The sequence below is a fragment of the Perissodus microlepis genome, chromosome 7 (genome assembly GCF_051167445.1).
Source record: "Perissodus microlepis isolate ML-2025 ecotype Zambia chromosome 7, ASM5116744v1, whole genome shotgun sequence".
NCBI lineage: Eukaryota > Metazoa > Chordata > Actinopteri > Cichliformes > Cichlidae > Perissodus > Perissodus microlepis.
The window spans coordinates 54,222,375-54,240,939 of NC_140467.1; the positions used below are offsets into that span (position 1 = coordinate 54,222,375).

The following is an 18,565-nucleotide window of genomic DNA, read 5'->3' on the forward strand; positions in this document are numbered from 1 at the left end:
GCTCAGGGGATTAGGAAGCTCATCTGTAACCGGAAGGTTGCCCGTTCGATCCCCCTGCTCTCTCCCTGTCCTGGTCGTTGTGTCCTTGGGCAAGACACTTTACCCTACCACCTACTGGTGTTGGCCAGAGTGCGCTTCTGTCAGTCTGCCCCAGGGCAGCTATGGCTACAACTGTAGTTTGCCTCCACCAGTGTGTGAATGTGAGAGTGAATGAATAGTGGAATTGTAAAGCGCTTTGGGTGCCTAGAAAAGCGCTATATAAAAGCAATCCATCATTATTATTCTTCACTCATCTTTTTTACTATGTGTTTATACACCACTCTGCATTTAATCATCAGTTATTATTGATCTCTGGCTCTCGTCCACAGTGTCTTTTATCCTGTCATCACCCTTACTGTTCACTGTATATTCCTGCCTCTCCCTCAGCCTGGTTCTGCCCAAGGTTAAAAGGGAACTTTTCTTTCCACTGTCAACAACTGCTTGGTCAAAAGGCATAGTTTGTTTGTTGGAGTTTTCTCTCTACTATTGCAAGCTGTTTACCTTACATTATATACCATTGAGGTGACTGTTGGCATGATTTGGCACATTATAAATCAAATTAAACTGAACTGAATATCACAGCAAACCAAAAGAGAAAACTACTCATTAGGTAGTTCAAACACCAAAATCCATAATAAGAAAGAAAGGTCAGGATAGGTAAAACCAATGCGTATGGTGATTTTGACAATTTAAATAAACAAGATTCCAGAAAAACAGGTGGAAACTGCCTAAACTGTGTAGAGAACTACAGTCCCTGAACATCAGACTTTTTAACTATGTGGTGTCATTCAACCATCAGCAATACAAAAGCATGACTCAGTAGGTCTGTTAAATACTCCTGACCTATCACAAACTCAAAACAAAACAAAAAAAAATCCCCATAGTGATGTAATTCAGTGTTAAAGATTTTTCTGTTCACTTTTTTTAAAAATTAATTTGACATATCCTAAAGGTTTTCCAAATGTAGTCACTAATTGTGCAAATGCAGTAGTCATTCAGTTTGCATCTCAGTATCTCTTGTATCAGTTTGAACCACATGACAAGTGCTCTGATCCTACAACAACCATGATTTCCACAATGCTTTGCAAACACTTTATTACACAAATAACAGTTACTGAAAATAGTACTCTTGCAGCAAAACCAGTGTGTCACAACTAATATTACAGCATTCACATGTTGGCACCGTGTTAGGAAATCATTTAAACATTATGATATACTGAGGATAAATACAAAAAGAAGTGGTGCAGACTACATAAAAAAGGAAAAAAGAGTAACTGTAACTAAACCTCAGAATCCTGAACAAACTTGAATATTTTGAATAAACAAAAGTCTTCTTCCACTATCTCTGAGCTTCCAGTATGTGCATGAAGTGTGTTCAGTGAATTTTCCTTAATTAATTTAATTAATACACATTAATTTGGACTTCACTTGTTCCGCACTGCTGCCATCAGACTGAATATGTCTTTATTGATTTTTACATATAAATGCTTTTATTGATTAAGTCAGAACACCCAGTTGGTTTAGGCTGCTGGGTAGGACAAGACAAAACAAAACCATATATATTTTGTGTATATATATTTATAAGCTGGGTTTAGCGTTATGAAGCTTGAGAAGTGGTTCTTCTAAAGCAGGGGTAGGAAGGGGTAGCAGGGGTAGGAAAACCTGCAGGCCTCGAGAGGCCTGCAGGTTTTAGATGTGTCCTTGATCCAACACAGCTGATTTAAATAGCTAAATTACCTCCTCAACATTTCTTGAAGTTCTCCATAGGCCTGGTAATGACCTAATCATTTGAGTCAGGTGTCGTGACCCAGGGTGAGATCTAAAACCTGCAGGACACCGGCTCTTGAGGACTAACGTTCCCTACCCCTGTTCTAAAGAATGATTAGTGCACAGAGATTCAGGCATATATGAATTTATACACTATAAAATTTTCTGAAGGGAAATAAAATCACTCTGATACAAGCTCTACTGGCAGCAATTTTCATCCCATGGTATGTGTTGTTATGGCACGTGATTAAAACAAAAGGCAAGACAGATGCAAAGAGGCACAGAATCATGTGTAAAAAAAAAACTGATCCAACTTAAGATTAAGTGAAAAATTGAAATGATAATGAAACGGTGTAAAATCATTGTGTTTAAGGGTAGAAGTAACCATATTAGGTCAACCACTAACATGGTGACGATAACAGTGTTTGCGCCGTCCCCTACATTTCCTTTTCAATGCAACAAGCACAATGACCAGCAAAAGTGGCAGTAAGTAGGTTACCATATAGATAACACAATAACTGAAACTGCAAACAAGATCAGATGTTTTAAATTTGGGAAACTTTCCCAGAGAAAGCAATCTTTTATGAACAAGTAATTTATTAAGTGATATTATCAAATCATAATATAGTGACCAACAGATTGAATAAACTGATTAGAGAGGCTGGCTGTGTGATTGGCTGCAAACTGGACACATTTGAAGCATTGGTGGACAGGTTGTCACCATTGTCCATTATGGATAATCCTGACCAATTACTGTACCAGCTACTCTAACAAACAGATTTAGCTCTGCTGCTACAAAAACAGATATAGGAAATCTTTTATATGCCATCTCCCTCTATAACACAATATATATGCCTGACCATACATTATTATAATTATAGTTAGTCATTTCAGTGGCTGTAAAAAAAAGAATTTCCCAAATACAGGATTAAAAAATTTTTTTCTCATCAAATCTCATATGCAGTGGGTTTCACCACACAAGCAATTTTTATTCAAGTGAGTGTGATATTTAAATGCATCCTGTGTAGTCTCTGTCTGGTCTTGTGTATTATTACAAACATTTCATCAACTGTTGTTGTGATTTGGTGCTGTATAAATAAAACTGAAAAAAATGAATTGACAATATTTCTCTATTTCACACTTCAAATCACACAATATCACATGAAATGCCACTTTTGCTAAAAACTTGACAAACAGAAAAATGACAGAATTCATCAGAGTATTTTTTCGCCATGAACAGCAAGAATATAGCTGACGAGGAAGCCAAGGTGGTGCAGGACAGTTGGAGGCTGATTAATCACCATCAAGATGAATCCTTTGTTAATAAAACAAAGGGATGCATGTTAAAAAAAAAAAACACTGACTTTGAAGGCGGACAGCATTCTAACATCAGCCTTTAACATCTAAAGGGGAAACGATCTCATTCTTTTAACAGATTTGCATTGTTATTTTAAGGCCAAAACCAACTCCAGATTTTTCAAAATATTGTTAATAATCTCAGTAAAAGCAGGTTTGATTTGGGGAAATGAAATGAGTTACACTGTGACATGAGTAGATTATGCCAGAAAAGGCTGTATGAATACCATAGCTGAATTAAATAAATAACTTATCAAAATATTTTTACATACAATAACACACACACACACATTGGCAGCTGGTACAACAGTTACACATGTGATGAATAACTATATCAGCGATTTTAGCAGAAGGTTGGTGGAAGGTTTGCAGTTGGCCCCAGAACATCTAAGAGGAGGACTGAGGCGGCGGCAGAGCAGAGTACTCCTCATTTTCAGAGTCGCTGCTGTCCTCATCATTTCTCTCTTGGTCACTGCCTTCAGTACTCAGCTGGTCAAAGCCCTGACGACTATAACCCTTATGGGATGGAAAGAAGTTTCCCAGATTCAGACTGCCCACTGCTTTACCTAGTAAAGGTTAAATACCAGAGAGGAGGAAATGAAGATGTCAATATGACGATAAAAATCTACAGATTTAAGAGAAATAATTCTCAACTTAGAATGATGGCTTCAGTTTACACACTGGCAGTGCATTATATTGAGGATATTCATTCATCCCTGTGTAAAGCTATGGTCAATAAGATGATGACATAAGAGAGGATCTATTTTCATTTTCTGAAATGTTTTCTAGCCTGGTCATGCCTTCAACAGACACTAATGAAGATGAATGAACACTGCTTTAGACATAATGTGGTAAAGGAAGGGGCAGAAGGGGGTTAAATGTTAAAAGTTTTTATATATGACTGACATTTTACAATGTTTTTCCTTGATAATGGTTTAGTATCAAAATTTTTTTTTAAAGAAGACAAAAGAGAAGAAAGAAGGATGAGTGATAACCTAAATTTGTGTTGGTTACAAGTAAATGGGTCTTAGCTAAAACAAAGTCGATAAATGATCTTCTCTCACAGCCTGTCGGTACTGCAGAACTGTTGTTTTTTTGTGACAGCTGAACTTTACAGTATGAGCATACTACTGGAAATCCAGCTGAATATATTCGGTAGTTAGTATATCTGACAAATGAAAAAAATACATGAAGTATCTTAAACCTTATATTAAATAAAAACAAAGTCTGGTATTTATTAAATATTTAATGTAATGTAAACAACATACCCCTTATTTTTCCCAAAATGCCTCTCACTGAGCTGGGTTCAGCTTTGACCTCACGTTGATCTGCAAATGTTCAACAGTATTACCTTTAATGTTCACTGACTGTTAAGATGACCAAAGACAAGAGAGGAAACAGAGCAGAACAATGTGCACTGACTATAGCAAGAAGACAGTGCAGTCAACAGTAGTTAAAATGGCCTAATTTCTATCTCATTTGTTGTTCAATATTAAAAACGAATGGATTTTCTGCACAGACTCCCATGGGTGTTTTCATACATACTTTTTTTCCTCCAGGAAATGAAGACTCCTATGGAGATCACAACAACCAGAGGAATGAGCAGCAGGGTGGTGATGATGACTGGGAGTACACGCTCTCCTTTGTTAAGCTTAGCTGGACTCTTCCTCTCTTTGTCTGCCTCTAACTGTGGTTGAGTTTTTTGGACCACAGTTTGCTTCTCTTGGATGGCTGCGGTCTTTGATGTGTCTTGCTTTACCTTAGTTTGGACAACGGCGTCCATTTCTATAGTGAGAGACATATTCTAGTTATCAGTGTTCCTTTTACACCAGTTCTGTAAAGCCTCAAAGATCCCAGCAACCACAACTGATAAGTGTGTGGCTGTAGCTCAGGAGGTAGAGCAGGTCACCTACTGGTCAGAAGGTTGGTGGTTCAATCCCAAGCTCCTCCAGTCTGCATGCCAAGTATCCTTGGGCAAGATACTAACCCCAAGTTGCTCTCCGATGCATCCATCGGAGTGTGAATGTGGTTAGACAGCACTCAGTTTGGAGACGGTGCTTGTGAGAATGGGTGTAATTGGGTAAATGTGAGAGAATAGAAAAGCACTATATAAGAATCAGTCCAATAACAAAGGTGTTTTTATCACAGGCAATTATGTCACCAGTCAACTGTGACGACCTTATGATACGTTACTTCCTTTGTGATGCCAGCTGAAGCAAACCTTTGATTCCTAGGTCTAGGCCGCTGGGGGCTTCCGATGACGAGTGTTTCTTATTCACTCATTTGTTTCACTCACAATGTGCTTACTGTTAGGAATAAAATGATTAAGTAAAGCTGTTTTTGTGATTTTTATATACATTTTGCAATTGTGACCATTAAGAGTTGGCACTCCATGTAATAAGGGTCAAAAGCATCAATTCAGTGCTATGATTGAATTGAATATTAGTTATTATTAATCTCTGGCTTTCTTCCACAGCTTTTCTTTGTTCCTCCTCATTCTTCCTCTCACCACCAACCGGTCGCGGCAGATGGCTGCCTCTCCTCTTTAAAAAAAGGGAGTTTTTCCTTTCCACTATTGCCAAAGTGCTTGCTCAAAGCGGGTCATCTGATTGCTGGGGTTTTCTCAGTAGGATACAATAATCTATTAACTGGTCTGTCTAATCATTATATGATTTTAACTGTTAGGAAATTGACTAAAAAACAACTGCAGTATTTTAGTACAAACAACCCTGGCCATGTAAAGACGTTTAATCCCAAGTCTGAAATTGTAAAACTTGAACAGGAGTTTGCAAATTGCAATTGGGATCATCTTATAAAAATAGATGATTAAATTTACTAAATTAGCTTTTTCAAAGCAAGCAGATGATTGGTTTGAGTCGTATCTTCTTCAAAAGAGAGCAGAGTGTGAGGGTTGATAAAGAAAAGTCATCCATGTTGGAAAATAGAATGGGTATTCCTCAAGGATCTGTTCTTGGCCCATTGCTGTTTAGTTTGTTTATAAATGATTTGCCTGCCAGTTGTCCAAAAGCAGTGTTGGGACTAACGCGTTATTAACTACATCATTATTGTGGTAACGAGCACGGTAACTAGTTATTATGCCAAAATCAGGAACGCGTTAGTCGTTACTGGGATTTAGATATGGTCATTGTTCATTACTTTGTGTGGTGGCTATGCGGAGCTTCCACAGATTCAGTAACATTAGCAAGTGGTGGAAGCCAGCAGGTGGATGAGGGAAAGGGGACGCAGGAGGAGCAGAGACCTGAGGCGGCTGCCGGGCCGAGTGTGAACTGAACTTCAGGTAAGAAGTTATGACCTGCAGTCTCTCTGGGTCAGATATAAACCAAGTTTAGGTGGAGTTTATTTTCGTTATGCTGACTTTTTCCGTACTGCGTACTAGCTAGCATGCCAGAGTTTCTATACAGCTTATTTTGTTCATAAGGTTAATTATTAGAGTTGCCAAACGTCCCGTAAAAAACAGAATTGTCTCGTATTCAGAGAAAATATCACGCATTTCGTTTTGAGGTGAAAAGGAGCACAGTTTGTCCGGTACTTCAGCTACAATAAAAAAGACACAAAGCTGGAGCTGCACAGCTGCCTCTTCTTCTCTCATTCTCTCCTCCTTCCTCTCCTGTTTCTACTTCAGTCACGAAACTGACCAATGATCAGCTGATCGGCTTTTCTCTCTTGTTTGTTTATCTCCTACTTTGCGCCAGAAAGAGGAAACCAGCGGATGTCGCGCTAAACAACAGCAGCACGTTTAAGCTTGATCAGCTGTTGTTAGAATTTATTTAATATTAATTTCTAGTATCAGCTGATGTTTGCTGGAGCCACAGCTGTAAAAGCTGCTGGTCACTATATCGGTTTGGATATGTGGTGAGAGGGAGACATGAAGATGAAGCCAGGAGATGTCCTTACTGAATCATCAGAGCTGAACAGGTGATGGAGAAACAGGTTTACCTTTTAGGTGACATGAATGAGTTGAAGGGAAGTTATGAACTGTTTCTGAGAGACAAATAACACCAGGATCCTTTTTTTACGTAGCTGACAGCTGGTAACTGTGCAGGGGCGGCTCTAGCAAAGTTTTGCCAGGGGGGCCAGGTAGGGCATTAACAGGGAGAGGGGGGCACAAGGAAATACTTCTCTTTCTTATTCTCATTTAAAATATCTAGCTTTTAAAAAATAATTATCTGAATCTTACAACAAACGATTGATAGATTGATGCATATATACCATCAAAACAGTGTACACCACTGTCACAACAGCGTTTGTTTTCATTCAAAGGCTTTACGATTTTTCCTATAATGGCTATTTCCTTTTCCTATAATTTCCTTATCTAGTCAAAATGCCCGGGCCGATTTTTTGTCCCAGTGCAGCCCTGTATGCAGCTCATCTGCAGTCTGGTGTTGCCTACATCTTCCTATTCGGAAGGCAGAATTTCCGAGTTCTGAGTACAATCGAAAGCACCACGACTGCAGTTTTTGTGTTGGATGTAAAAAGCGCACATGACGCTGTGATGTAGGCTAGAATCATGGCAGCGGTCAATGATGGTCCAGCCGTGGGATCTCTCTCCTGGAAATATGCACATTATTTTTTCCTTTCTATTGGTAGGTGGCACAGTGCGCTTGTGGCAAGTAAGCAAGCTAGAAGACTGGCAATCTTGCTGGATATCCAGTTAGGGAAGCAACACATTAACAAGAGAATTCTGAGTAAAACCAAAGTTACTTTCCCTAGTAGCTAGTTACTTTGAAAGTAACGAGTAACTTGAAGTAACTGAGTTACTTTTGATAGAAGTAACTAGTAATGTAACTAAGTTACTCATTTAAAGTAACTTACCCAACACTGTCCAAAAGCTAGCTGCTAGCTTTATGCAGATAATGCAGATATACCAGCTAAATCACCTGGTGAAGCAGCAGACACTTTAACGTCACATCTGAATGATGTCCAACAATGGCTGGAACATAATCATCTTGTATTGAATTTTTAAAAAACAGTTTCTATCTGTTTTTCTATTAGGAAACAAAGTTTATCTGATGATTTTAAAATCAAGTTAAGGAATGAAGAAATAAAGAAGGCTAAAGATTTTAAGGTTTTAGGAATAATTTTAGATTCACATTCTAAATTTTATAAGTATGTAAAGAAGATTTCAAAGACGGTTAAGGCTAATCTGAATTGTTTTAAGTTAATTCGGCATTATATACCTACTTCAGCAGCTCAGTTATTTATGCATTCTATTGTATTATCCCATTTTTCATATTATATGACAGTTTGGACCCAAGCAGCACCATCTACAATTCAGCCTGTGATATCCTTATATAATCAATCTTTAAAAATAATGTATAAATAATCTGTTTGGTGGCGTCATTGTCACATTTTAAAGAAATATAATCTACTTAGTTTTGAGAGTTTTAATCATTTGTGTTTTCTTAAATTAATTTTTTAATGTATAAATAGGCTGGCCCCAGAGTGTCTTAATAGATACACACAAAGACAAGATAGTAATTGTATTACTAGGAGCATGGTGAACAGCAACTGCAAGATATCATATTGCAGATTTAAATTTGTTCATTCAGCATTTTCAATAGAGGCTTGCCATCTGTGGAACACACTTCCAACCAGTGATGGTTGTAACGAGTAATCTAACTAATTACTATTCCTATCGTTACAACGCCGTTACAGTTACTAACAAGAAAATGCAGTCCGTTACTATTTTTCAACAAACAGACGGTTGAAGCTGTGTTCAGCTTACCGCATCTTATATCAGTTGCACGGAAGTAGCTGACTATGTAAGTAATCTGGACGCTACAGCTTTAACCATCTGTGCGCGCTCCCGCGGACGGTAATCACGATCACTGTCTAGCACAACACCTGGAGCTCAGGGGGCAAAACAATTGCATGAGTGCTGTTGTTTGACTGAGGAAGAATAAAGTAGTCGTGGTAAGCCAATCACATGACCACTTAAAGACAAAGGAAGAAGATGATATATACCAGTTTTTAAATTGTGTTGATAGGCCACGAGTCATGATAAACAATATATACGCGGCGTTTTTTCCTCAATAGTTTCGTCACGTTTACTGTCTAAGGACAGTGCTAGCAAGCACTCTCTGCTTATGACAAAACAAAAACCAAAAAAACAGGGGAAGTTTTAGGAGTGACGGCGAGAGAGAGAGAGAGAGAGAGAGAGCAGAAAAAGAGAGAGAGCGAGTTTTATTTGTGATGTTTAGCATGTTTGGAGTGTGTAGTTAATGTGTTGTCTTGCGTAGTTAGTGTGTAGTGTTGTGGATAGTTTTGTGTTGTGTGTCAGAACAATGAGGCGACTGCTGTCTCCAGGTAGAAAAAGGAGTGATACACCTGCTGCTGTCAGACCTGCACCTGCGATGTTCTCCTTTATAGTGGACAGAAATTATTTTTTTGGGAGTGGCACAAATAAATTGTGTGGCATCTTATTGAATGCAGAACAGCTGATTGTTCTGTAAATAGTTTGAAATGGTTATTTAAAAAATCAAGGTAAAAGGTAAATGGATGCAATAATGGATGGATAACTTTGTTGTTTGCAAAACTTGTGCATAGGATTTTAAAATTGACAATTTATACTTGCATTTAAGGTTATGAAATATGATTCATTAAACATGTTCGTGGTTGATAGAGTAAAAAATATAACCTTTTCTACTCTGATTTTATGTTTTTTGTCTGATTTTAGATCAATTGTGTTAATACAGTATGTCAAAATGAAAACATAACTGTAAATTCAGACATGTGAGGTTGTGCTGACAAGGATGATACCAAACAAGGCAAAGTAAATAGTTTTTAAAGGTAAAATGTGGAGGGAAAACCAAAAGTAGTTCAAAATGGCCAATTATACCCTGGACCCCAGAGGGTTAAACGTTTTTTTTTTTAAAGTAACACAATAGTTACTTTTCAAGAAATTAATTACTTTTAGAATATTGTAACTAAGTTACTAACTCAGTTACTTTTTTGAAGAAGTAACTAGTAACTATAATTAATTACTTTTTCAAAGTAACTTGCCCAACACTGCTTCCAACTACTTAATGATTTTTGTTATTGTTTTTGTTGTTTTTTCATTTATTGTCTATTAATTGTAGTTGTATTTATGATGTATTTTGGTTTTATGAAAATATATGTTTTATTGTAAAATGTATGTATTGTGATTGTAAGACCAACAAGGGACAATGGTTGTTACTAGGATAGCAATAGCTATAAACTTATGTGTGTTACATCAGTTTCATGTTTTGTACTTGGACTATGTTAAACTGCACAGTCCCTTTTAAATAAATAAAACAATAAAAGCCACAAATACTGTTCTGGTGTGATATAAATAGAATTGAACTGGATTGAAAAATTCCTTGATTCCTTAAAAAAATCCTTGCCATATATATAAATATTTCAGGTCTAAAAAATGGTATATAGCTGTTGAAAGAAAGAGGGGCATCCTAGTTAATGGAAAACGCAAGACATAGGTAAAGGAAAGCGATTTCACAGTTTTTCTGTGATTGCCTTGCAGCCTTCCCTGAAAATTTCACTATTTGGAATTCTTAAACTTCCTTTCTTGTAAGTGTGATGGATATCACCTTAACACTGTTTCAGAATGTCCAAAAGCAGTCATGTCATGCTGTGGAATTCTTCAAAGGTTGTAGCAATGGTACATGGTGACCTTAATCTGACGTTAATATTCAAAAATATCCCAAATAGGCAATGAATTTTGTATTCTGAATGCGATTATAGGCAGCATGGTGGCACGGTGGTTAGCACTGTTGCTGCACAGCAAGAAGGTCCTGAGTTCAACTCTTTCTGTGTGGAGTTTGCATGTTCTCCCCGTGTTTGTATGGGGAGCGTGAATGGTTGTCTGTTTCTGTGTGTTAGCCCTGCGACAGACTGGCGACCTGTCCACGGTGTACCCCGCCTCTCGCCCTATGACAGCTGGGATAGGCTCCAGCGCCCCCCGCGACCCTAAAAAGGATAAGCGGAAGCGAATGGATGGATGGATGGATGGATGAATAAATGGGATTATATACACCTTAGAAGACATTACCCTTTGTGCTAAGGCATGGCAAATGGATTGGTTCGTATATAGTGCTTTTCTACTCTGAGCTCCACTCAAAGAGAGAGCAACCTGGGGTTAATATCTTGCCAAAGGATATTTGGCATGCAGACTGGAGCAGACTAGGATTGAACCACCAACCTTCAGGTTAGTCGGTGACCTGCTCTACCACCTGAGCTTACAGCCACCCCCCTTAAGTGCCATCTATACACTATGATTGTGATATGTGAGCGAGTGATATGATTCACTCGTTGCACATTGCTTGCATTGGTTGCTAGTACACATTCCAGTTTCCTATGCCAACAGTGTCAGTCAACATTTTCCTTTGATCTCATTAGGTCTCAATTCAAGTGGTTGCCTCAAAGTTAGGAAACTTTTAATTTGAAACCTTTTTCTTTTCAAATCACTATTTATTCCATCAGGCATCACTATAAGTCACATCTTAAATGTCTGTGACTCACTGTTATGAATAGCTGCCTGCCCCTTATGGATTCAAAGATTATGTACCTGCTGCCTCCAGGTATCCAATTACTGACCTTCAAGTTCTTGAACTTCAATTCCAGCTTTCTTGACAGAATGATGCAACTCTTGAAAATAAAAGGTAATAATTAAAACAAAAAAATAATTGATGTATACAACCTAGTACTACTGTTCATCTGCAAAGCCAACAAAGAAGCAACCATAATTCAAGTCTTATAAGTCTGAAATAAATTAATCAATCAAAATTGGACTTAATACCCAAACATACTGTATGATAGATTTTGCTAGAACAATTAAAAGCTGGCAGCATTATTTTGATGAAGATAAACTTACTCTCTGTTGTAAACTTGTAGACGGATTTGCTGCTGGCATCCCCAACAAAAACACTGCCATCCCTAGTTTCAGCTATATCGTGAGGCATTTTGAACTCCTGCAATTGAAAGAGAAATACAAGTCACTTAAATTCTAGACAACATAATGACCCACCATTAAACTTCTTAGTATAGTACATTACTGTGTGGTTCAGAATGTACGCAATACTTTGGACACCTGCAAACAGATTTAGCTAAAATTTTGTTAACACTGGGATGACGGAAACTCAAGAGTTTTCTATTGCAGGAAAAGCATTAACTTAAACTCTTATCATGGTAATAGAAGCTGAACTGAATCTGCTCATTTCCAGGTTTTCTTCAACAAACTGACTCTTGTTCACTCTTTCAATGATATTGTGGCCCCGGGGAATTGTTGGAGGCAGAGTGGTTCAAGGTTAGGTGTGTTCACGGGGATGTTCACTGTAGTATCCTACAGTGCCATTGCTTATTAAATTTAAGGGCAAAATGCATAGAGTGAAGGCTGCAGTTAGTTCGCACCTATTGCATTTCCTGATTCCGGGAACTGGCCTGGGTTTAATAACCTGTTGGGCCATTATGTGACAATGCGACCATGACAGTGTAGTGTCTGCACTGTCATGGTCCTAGGTCATTTGACCCAGTGTTTTGAGTTTTCTTGTGTTTTGATTTTGTATTGTTATTTATGTTTAGCTCCACTTTATTAGTCTTGAGTTTATTAGTCTGTAGTGTCTACGTTGTTTTGTTTAGGTTTTTGATTATAGATTGCCTCTTGTGTCTTTGCCCTTTATGTCTCTCTCTGTGTGTCAGTCTTTGTATATTTTGTCTGAGTTCTTGTGTCTGGTTTCCCTTCCCTTCTCATGTTTCATTCTATTGTCCCCCTGCTTGTGATGTTTATCAATGTTTCCCCAGTCTGTCATGTCTCTCTCATCTCCTCTCACACTCCCTCGTGCTCTTTCGTGTTCCTTTGCTTCCTCTCGTCTGCCTCTCCTCCACTCCCGTGTCATGTTCCTCAGTTTCCTGTTTTGTCATGCAGGCCTTACATTTTCATGTTTGGTGTGTCTAGTTTTACTTGCCCTGTGGTGTCATGTTAATTCTTGTCAGCTGTGTCCCCCGTGTGTTCTCACTTTTGTCATTAGCCTTCTGTGTATTTACAGTGGCTTGCAAAAGTATTCGGCCCCCTTGAACTTTTCCACATTTTGTCACATTACAGCCACAAACACGAATCAATTTTATTGGAATTCCACATGAAAGACCAATACAAAGTGGTGTACATGTGAGAAGTGGAACGAAAATCATACATGATTCCAAGCATTTTTTACACATAAATAACTGCAAAGTGGGGTGTGAGTAATTATTCAGCCCCCTTTGGTCTGAGTGCAGTCTGTGTACTCTAATGTACACCTGAGTCACCTGTGTGTGTGTAATCTAATGTCAGTACAAATACAGCTGCTCTGTGACGGCCTCAGACGTTGTCTAAGAGAATATTGGGAGCAACAACACCATGAAGTCCAAAGAACACACCAGACAGGTCAGGGATAAAGTTATTGAGAAATTTAAAGCAGCCTTAGGCTACAAAAAGATTTCCCAAGCTTTGAACATCCCACTGAGCACTGTTTAAGTGATCACTCAGAAACGGAAGGAGTATGGCACAACTGTAAACCTACCAAGACAAGGCAGTCCACCTAAACTCACAGGCCGAACAAGGAGAGCGCTGATCAGAAATGCAGCCAAGAGGCCCATGGTGACTCTGGACGAGCTGCAGAGATCTACAGCTCAGGTGGGGGAATCTGTCCATAGGACAACTATTAGTCGTGCACTGCACAAAGTTGGCCTTTATGGAAGAGTGGCAAGAAGAAAGCCATTGTTAACAGAAAGCCATAAGAAGTCCCGTTTGCAGTTTGCCACAAGCCATGTGGGGGACACAGCAAACATGTGGGAGAAGGTGCTCTGGTCAGATGAGACCAAAATGGAACTTTTTGGCCAAAATGCAAAACGCTATGTGTGGCAGAAAACTAACACTGCACATCACTCTGAACACACCATCCCCACTGTCAAATATGGTGTGGCAGCATCATGCTCTGGGGGTGCTTCTCTTCAGCAGGGACAGGGAAGCTGGTCAGAGTTGATGGGAAGATGGACGGAGCCAAATACAGGGCAATCTTGAAAGAAAACCTCTTGGAGTCTGCAAAAGACTTGAGACTGGGGCGGAGGTTTACCTTCCAGCAGGACAACGACCCTAAACATAAAGCCAGGGCAACAATGGAATGGTTTAAAACAAAACATATCCATGTGTTAGAATGGCCCAGTCAAAGTCCAGATCTAAATCCAATCGAGAATCTGTGGCAAGATCTGAAAACTGCTACTCACAAACGCTGTCCATCTAATCTGACTGAGCTGGAGCTGTTTAGCAAAGAAGAATGGGCAAGGATTTCAGTCTCTAGATGTGCAAAGCTGGTAGAGACATACCCTAAAAGACTGGCAGCTGTAACTGCAGCAAAAGGTGGTTGTACAAAGTATTGACTGAGGGGGCTGAATAATTACGCACACCCCACTTTTCAGTTATTTATTTGTAAAAAATGTTTGGAATCATGTATGATTTTCGTTCCACTTCTCACGTGTACACCACTTTGTATTGGTCTTTCACATGGAATTCCAATAAAATTGATTCATGTTTGTGGCTGTAATGTGACAAAATGTGGAAAAGTTCAAGGGGGCCGAATACTTTTGCAAGCCACAAATGCAGAGTTGTCCGAAACCAACTCCGGGGAAGAGTAGGATGATTCACCCCACGGAAGATTTTCCACTAGAGCAGGCTTGTGACGACACCCTACACCTGAGCCTTTGACCAAGGGATTGAAATTGATGGTAACTTTGTGCGCCCTGAAGCCATATAGACACATGCTTTGTATTAAATAATTTATCGAGTAAGTCGTGACACTCGCATATGGGTAATGACAAAACTTGGGGGCGAATAATGGCCTGATTTTATTGGCCAGGCATCCAGGTGAATTTGTGCCGGTGGTGTGCATCCTGCTTGGAGCGTCAGATAGTTAAAAATCCCGCCATTCCAAAACCCCCTTTGCTCTCGTTACTATTGATGGAGGTCATGTTCGAGTGCACTTGCATGGACCTCATTGGGCCATTTCACTGGAGTGCATGCGGCTATGGCTTTGTATTAGTTCTGATGGATTATGCAACACGATGTCCTGAGGCCGTGCAGTTGCTCTTTCAGGTAATCTCCTGAGTTGGTATCCCGAAAGAGATATTGACTGAACAGGGCACACAGGGCACATGTCTCGCACACTAAAGGAGCTGTAGGAATTACTGGGCATTAAATCTGTTTGGACCAGTGCCTACCACCTTCAGACTGACAGGTTGGTGGAGCGGCTGAATAAAATTTTAAAGTTGGACTTGATTAAGGAAAACTGGGAGGAAGGTCCAAGCCCAGCGAAAAATGAGAAATTCAATACGTCCTGGACCTGAGAGCAAAGCTACACAATCTGGGGAGGTTATGATGGGAGAATTTGCTCCATGTCTAGGAATTTCAGCAGCGCCTGTACAACCTAAGGGCTAACGTTTTCACCAGGAGATAAAGTGCTTGTGTTACTCTCATCTTCTAGCTTGAAATTACTCACCAATTGGCGACATGAAGGGTCCTTCCTTCATGTCACACAGCGAGTGGGGGACATTGACTATGATGTGATACAGTCGGACAGGGGAGGAGTCACATAGATATAATCACCTCAATCTCTAAAAGCATGGAGAGAGGCAGAAACGGCTTCACTGGTGAGCCTGGTGAATGAGAGAGTGAGTACCTGGTGGAATGGGATGGGAATGGTGGAATTCCCTACCAGTCAAAAGTTTGTACACATCTTCTGTGACTCAGAAAAGGTAAACGGATGGTCTCTACATGCATGGTTCCCACTGTTAAGCATGGAGCAGGAATTGTGATGGTGTGTGGGTGCTTTGCTGGTGACACTGTTGGGGATCTATTCAAAATTAAAGGCACACTGAACCAGCATGGCTACCACAGCGTCCTACAGCAACATGCCATCCCATCCGGTTTGCGTTTAGTTTGACCATCATGTATTTTTCAACAGGACAAGGACCCTTAACACACCTCCAGGATGTCTAAGGGCTATTTTAATCAAGAAGAAGAATGATAGAGTGCTGTGTCAGATAGCCTGGCCTCCACATTCACCTGGCCTAAACCCAGTAAAGATGCAGATGTCTTCACTGCAGAGTGAAGACAAAAGGACTGACAATTCCTCAGCATCTTTGAGAATTCCTTCAAGACTGTTGGAAAACCATTTCAGGTGACTACCACATGAAGCTCATCGAGACAATGTGTAACCCACATCAGATTTGTGGGTTGTGCTGCTGATATAAGGTTGGAGGTGTAATTTCCCCTCCCCGCCACTAGGAGGCGAGTATGCCTTGAGATGACTGTCTGTTACTCAACCTTTCCTGTTGTGAAAGCCATTACTCACGAGGCAACCACCAAATTAGCTGAAAGATCCTGGTAAGAAAAGCCAAAATAAAAGTTAAATTCGCAATTTATCTTCACATACTAGTAGTTAATAGATGGCTATTTATTAGGATCTGAAATCTGTGAAATTCGGCCGTGGGAAACTGCATCAGCTGGGTGAGCTATCTCACCACAAGCTCTGGTAAGGGATGCTACATAAGTGTTAGCACCATAAAGACATGTAGTTGACTGCTGTTAAGATATTTTCTGCTTTAAAAAAAACAGTCGGAGTTGTGATATTTATGTTTAAAGTACTGTAACATCACTGTGGTGATTTAAGTGCTAAAGAATATATTCAAATGTGCTCAGGCCCATAGCGCCCAGCTAACCACTAGTATCAAGCTACTGCTTAGTGATTTCTGTGTATTTCTGTGTGTTCTAACATTACTGTGATTCAGTTGAGTTAGTTAGCCTTCCAAAAGGTTGGAGAAGCAGTAATATCGTCATGTAGTGCTTAAATGCACCCTTTTAGTTTTGTTAACTTAAAAGTTAATTCATTTGATAAAGATGCAAAACGTTCATAAAATGTGATTATAAAATGTGAGGGATCTCATTACTCTGTTGAAGTATTAATGTTTTAAGAAGTTGATATATTTTTCTGAGAAATAATTCAAGTTGAAATATCTTAAAAAGAACAACAGTTAAAAGCAAGCTGTTAAAAGGATAAATATGGGAGAGTGAATCTTATAAGTTTATTTATTCTTAAAAGGGTAAATATAAAGTATATTTTCTGTTGCACTAAAACCTTGTGTGATGTAACTCAAGTTATTTTATAATGATTGAGACATTGTATAACTAAAATAATATGTTATACTTGAGCAATATTTGACTGAAAGATGACTGATGGAAGAAGCATAGATAAAATAGTAATGTATGCACTCTGCACTGTTTGCATAGATTGTTTTTTGACCAGGACTGGATGATTCCAGATCTGAACCCTGTGGGTTCAGTGGCGAGCCAATCCCAAGAGAGTGACTCTAGACAGACCCGAGTTCGGTGTGGCCAGACGTATGATTCCATGAAGGACGCAACCCATAACGGCAATGCTCAGTGGCTGGTGGATCTGAGGGCAGACCACAGCAACCTCCCTGAGTGTCCAGTAACCATCACAGTGGCAGACAGGTACTGGAATATAAAGAGTTGGACAGCACCAGGCCGCGACATGGTTCACACCTACTGGCTAAACAAGTTGACTGCACTCCACGACGAGTGTCTGGCAGCACAAATGAACCAGCTGCTAGTTGATGAGAGACACCCAGAATGGCTAACCGAAGGCTGGACAGTCCTGATCCCCAAGGACCCTCAGAAGCGACCAGTCCCCTCCAACTACTGACCAATAACCTGCCTCAGCACCACGTGGAAGCTCCTGCCAGGCATCATAGCAGCTAAGATGAACAGGCACATGGGTCAATACATGAATGGGGCACAGAAAGGGATGGGCGAGAATACCAGAGGCGCAAAACACCAGCTACTGGTAGACCGAGCAATCAGGCGAGACTGCAAGACCAGACTGACCAACCTGTGCACTGCCTGGATTGATTAGAAAAAGCCCTATGACTCAATGCCCCACACCTGGATCCTGGAATGCCTAGAACTGTACAAGATCAACAGGACACTAAGAGTCTTCATCAGGAACTCAATGGGGGTGTGGCGTACAACACTAGAGGCCAACCTCAAGCCCACAGCACAAGTCACCATCAAGTGTGGGATCTACCAAGGAGATGGCAGCACAGGAACAAGTTCTGAGTACAAGATCCATAGAGGCTGGGGTCTATCACATCAGGCAAGACCCCAGGTGCAAGCTGTGTAAAGATGCCCCTGAGACAATCCAGCACATAACAGCAGGGTGCAAGATGCTAGCAGGCAAGGCATACATGGAATGCCATAACCAAGTGGCCGGCATAGTATACAGGAGCATCTGTGCCGAGTATAACCTGGAAGACCCAAGGTCAAAATGGGAGACCCCATATATATATATATATATATATA

The 18,565-nt window shown here is 39.9% G+C and overlaps 1 protein-coding gene across 5 annotated transcripts in view; it reads right to left on the bottom strand.

Moving 5' to 3' along the window:
- Positions 1 to 1,117: 1,117 nt before the first annotated feature.
- Positions 1,118 to 18,565, bottom strand: part of pam (peptidylglycine alpha-amidating monooxygenase) — a 55,136-nt gene continuing 37,688 nt past the window's right edge. For all 5 annotated transcript variants that reach the window (XM_084936001.1, XM_084935999.1, XM_084936002.1 and 2 more), the window contains 5 exons: positions 12,032 to 12,128; positions 11,755 to 11,805; positions 4,708 to 4,947; positions 4,431 to 4,490; positions 1,118 to 3,728 (listed from right to left, as the gene is read on the bottom strand). In XM_084936001.1, the coding sequence (XP_084792127.1) occupies positions 3,550 to 3,728; positions 4,431 to 4,490; positions 4,708 to 4,947; positions 11,755 to 11,805; positions 12,032 to 12,128 (627 nt within the window). In that variant the 3' untranslated portion in view covers positions 1,118 to 3,549. The remainder of the gene's footprint in view (positions 3,729 to 4,430; positions 4,491 to 4,707; positions 4,948 to 11,754; positions 11,806 to 12,031; positions 12,129 to 18,565) is intronic.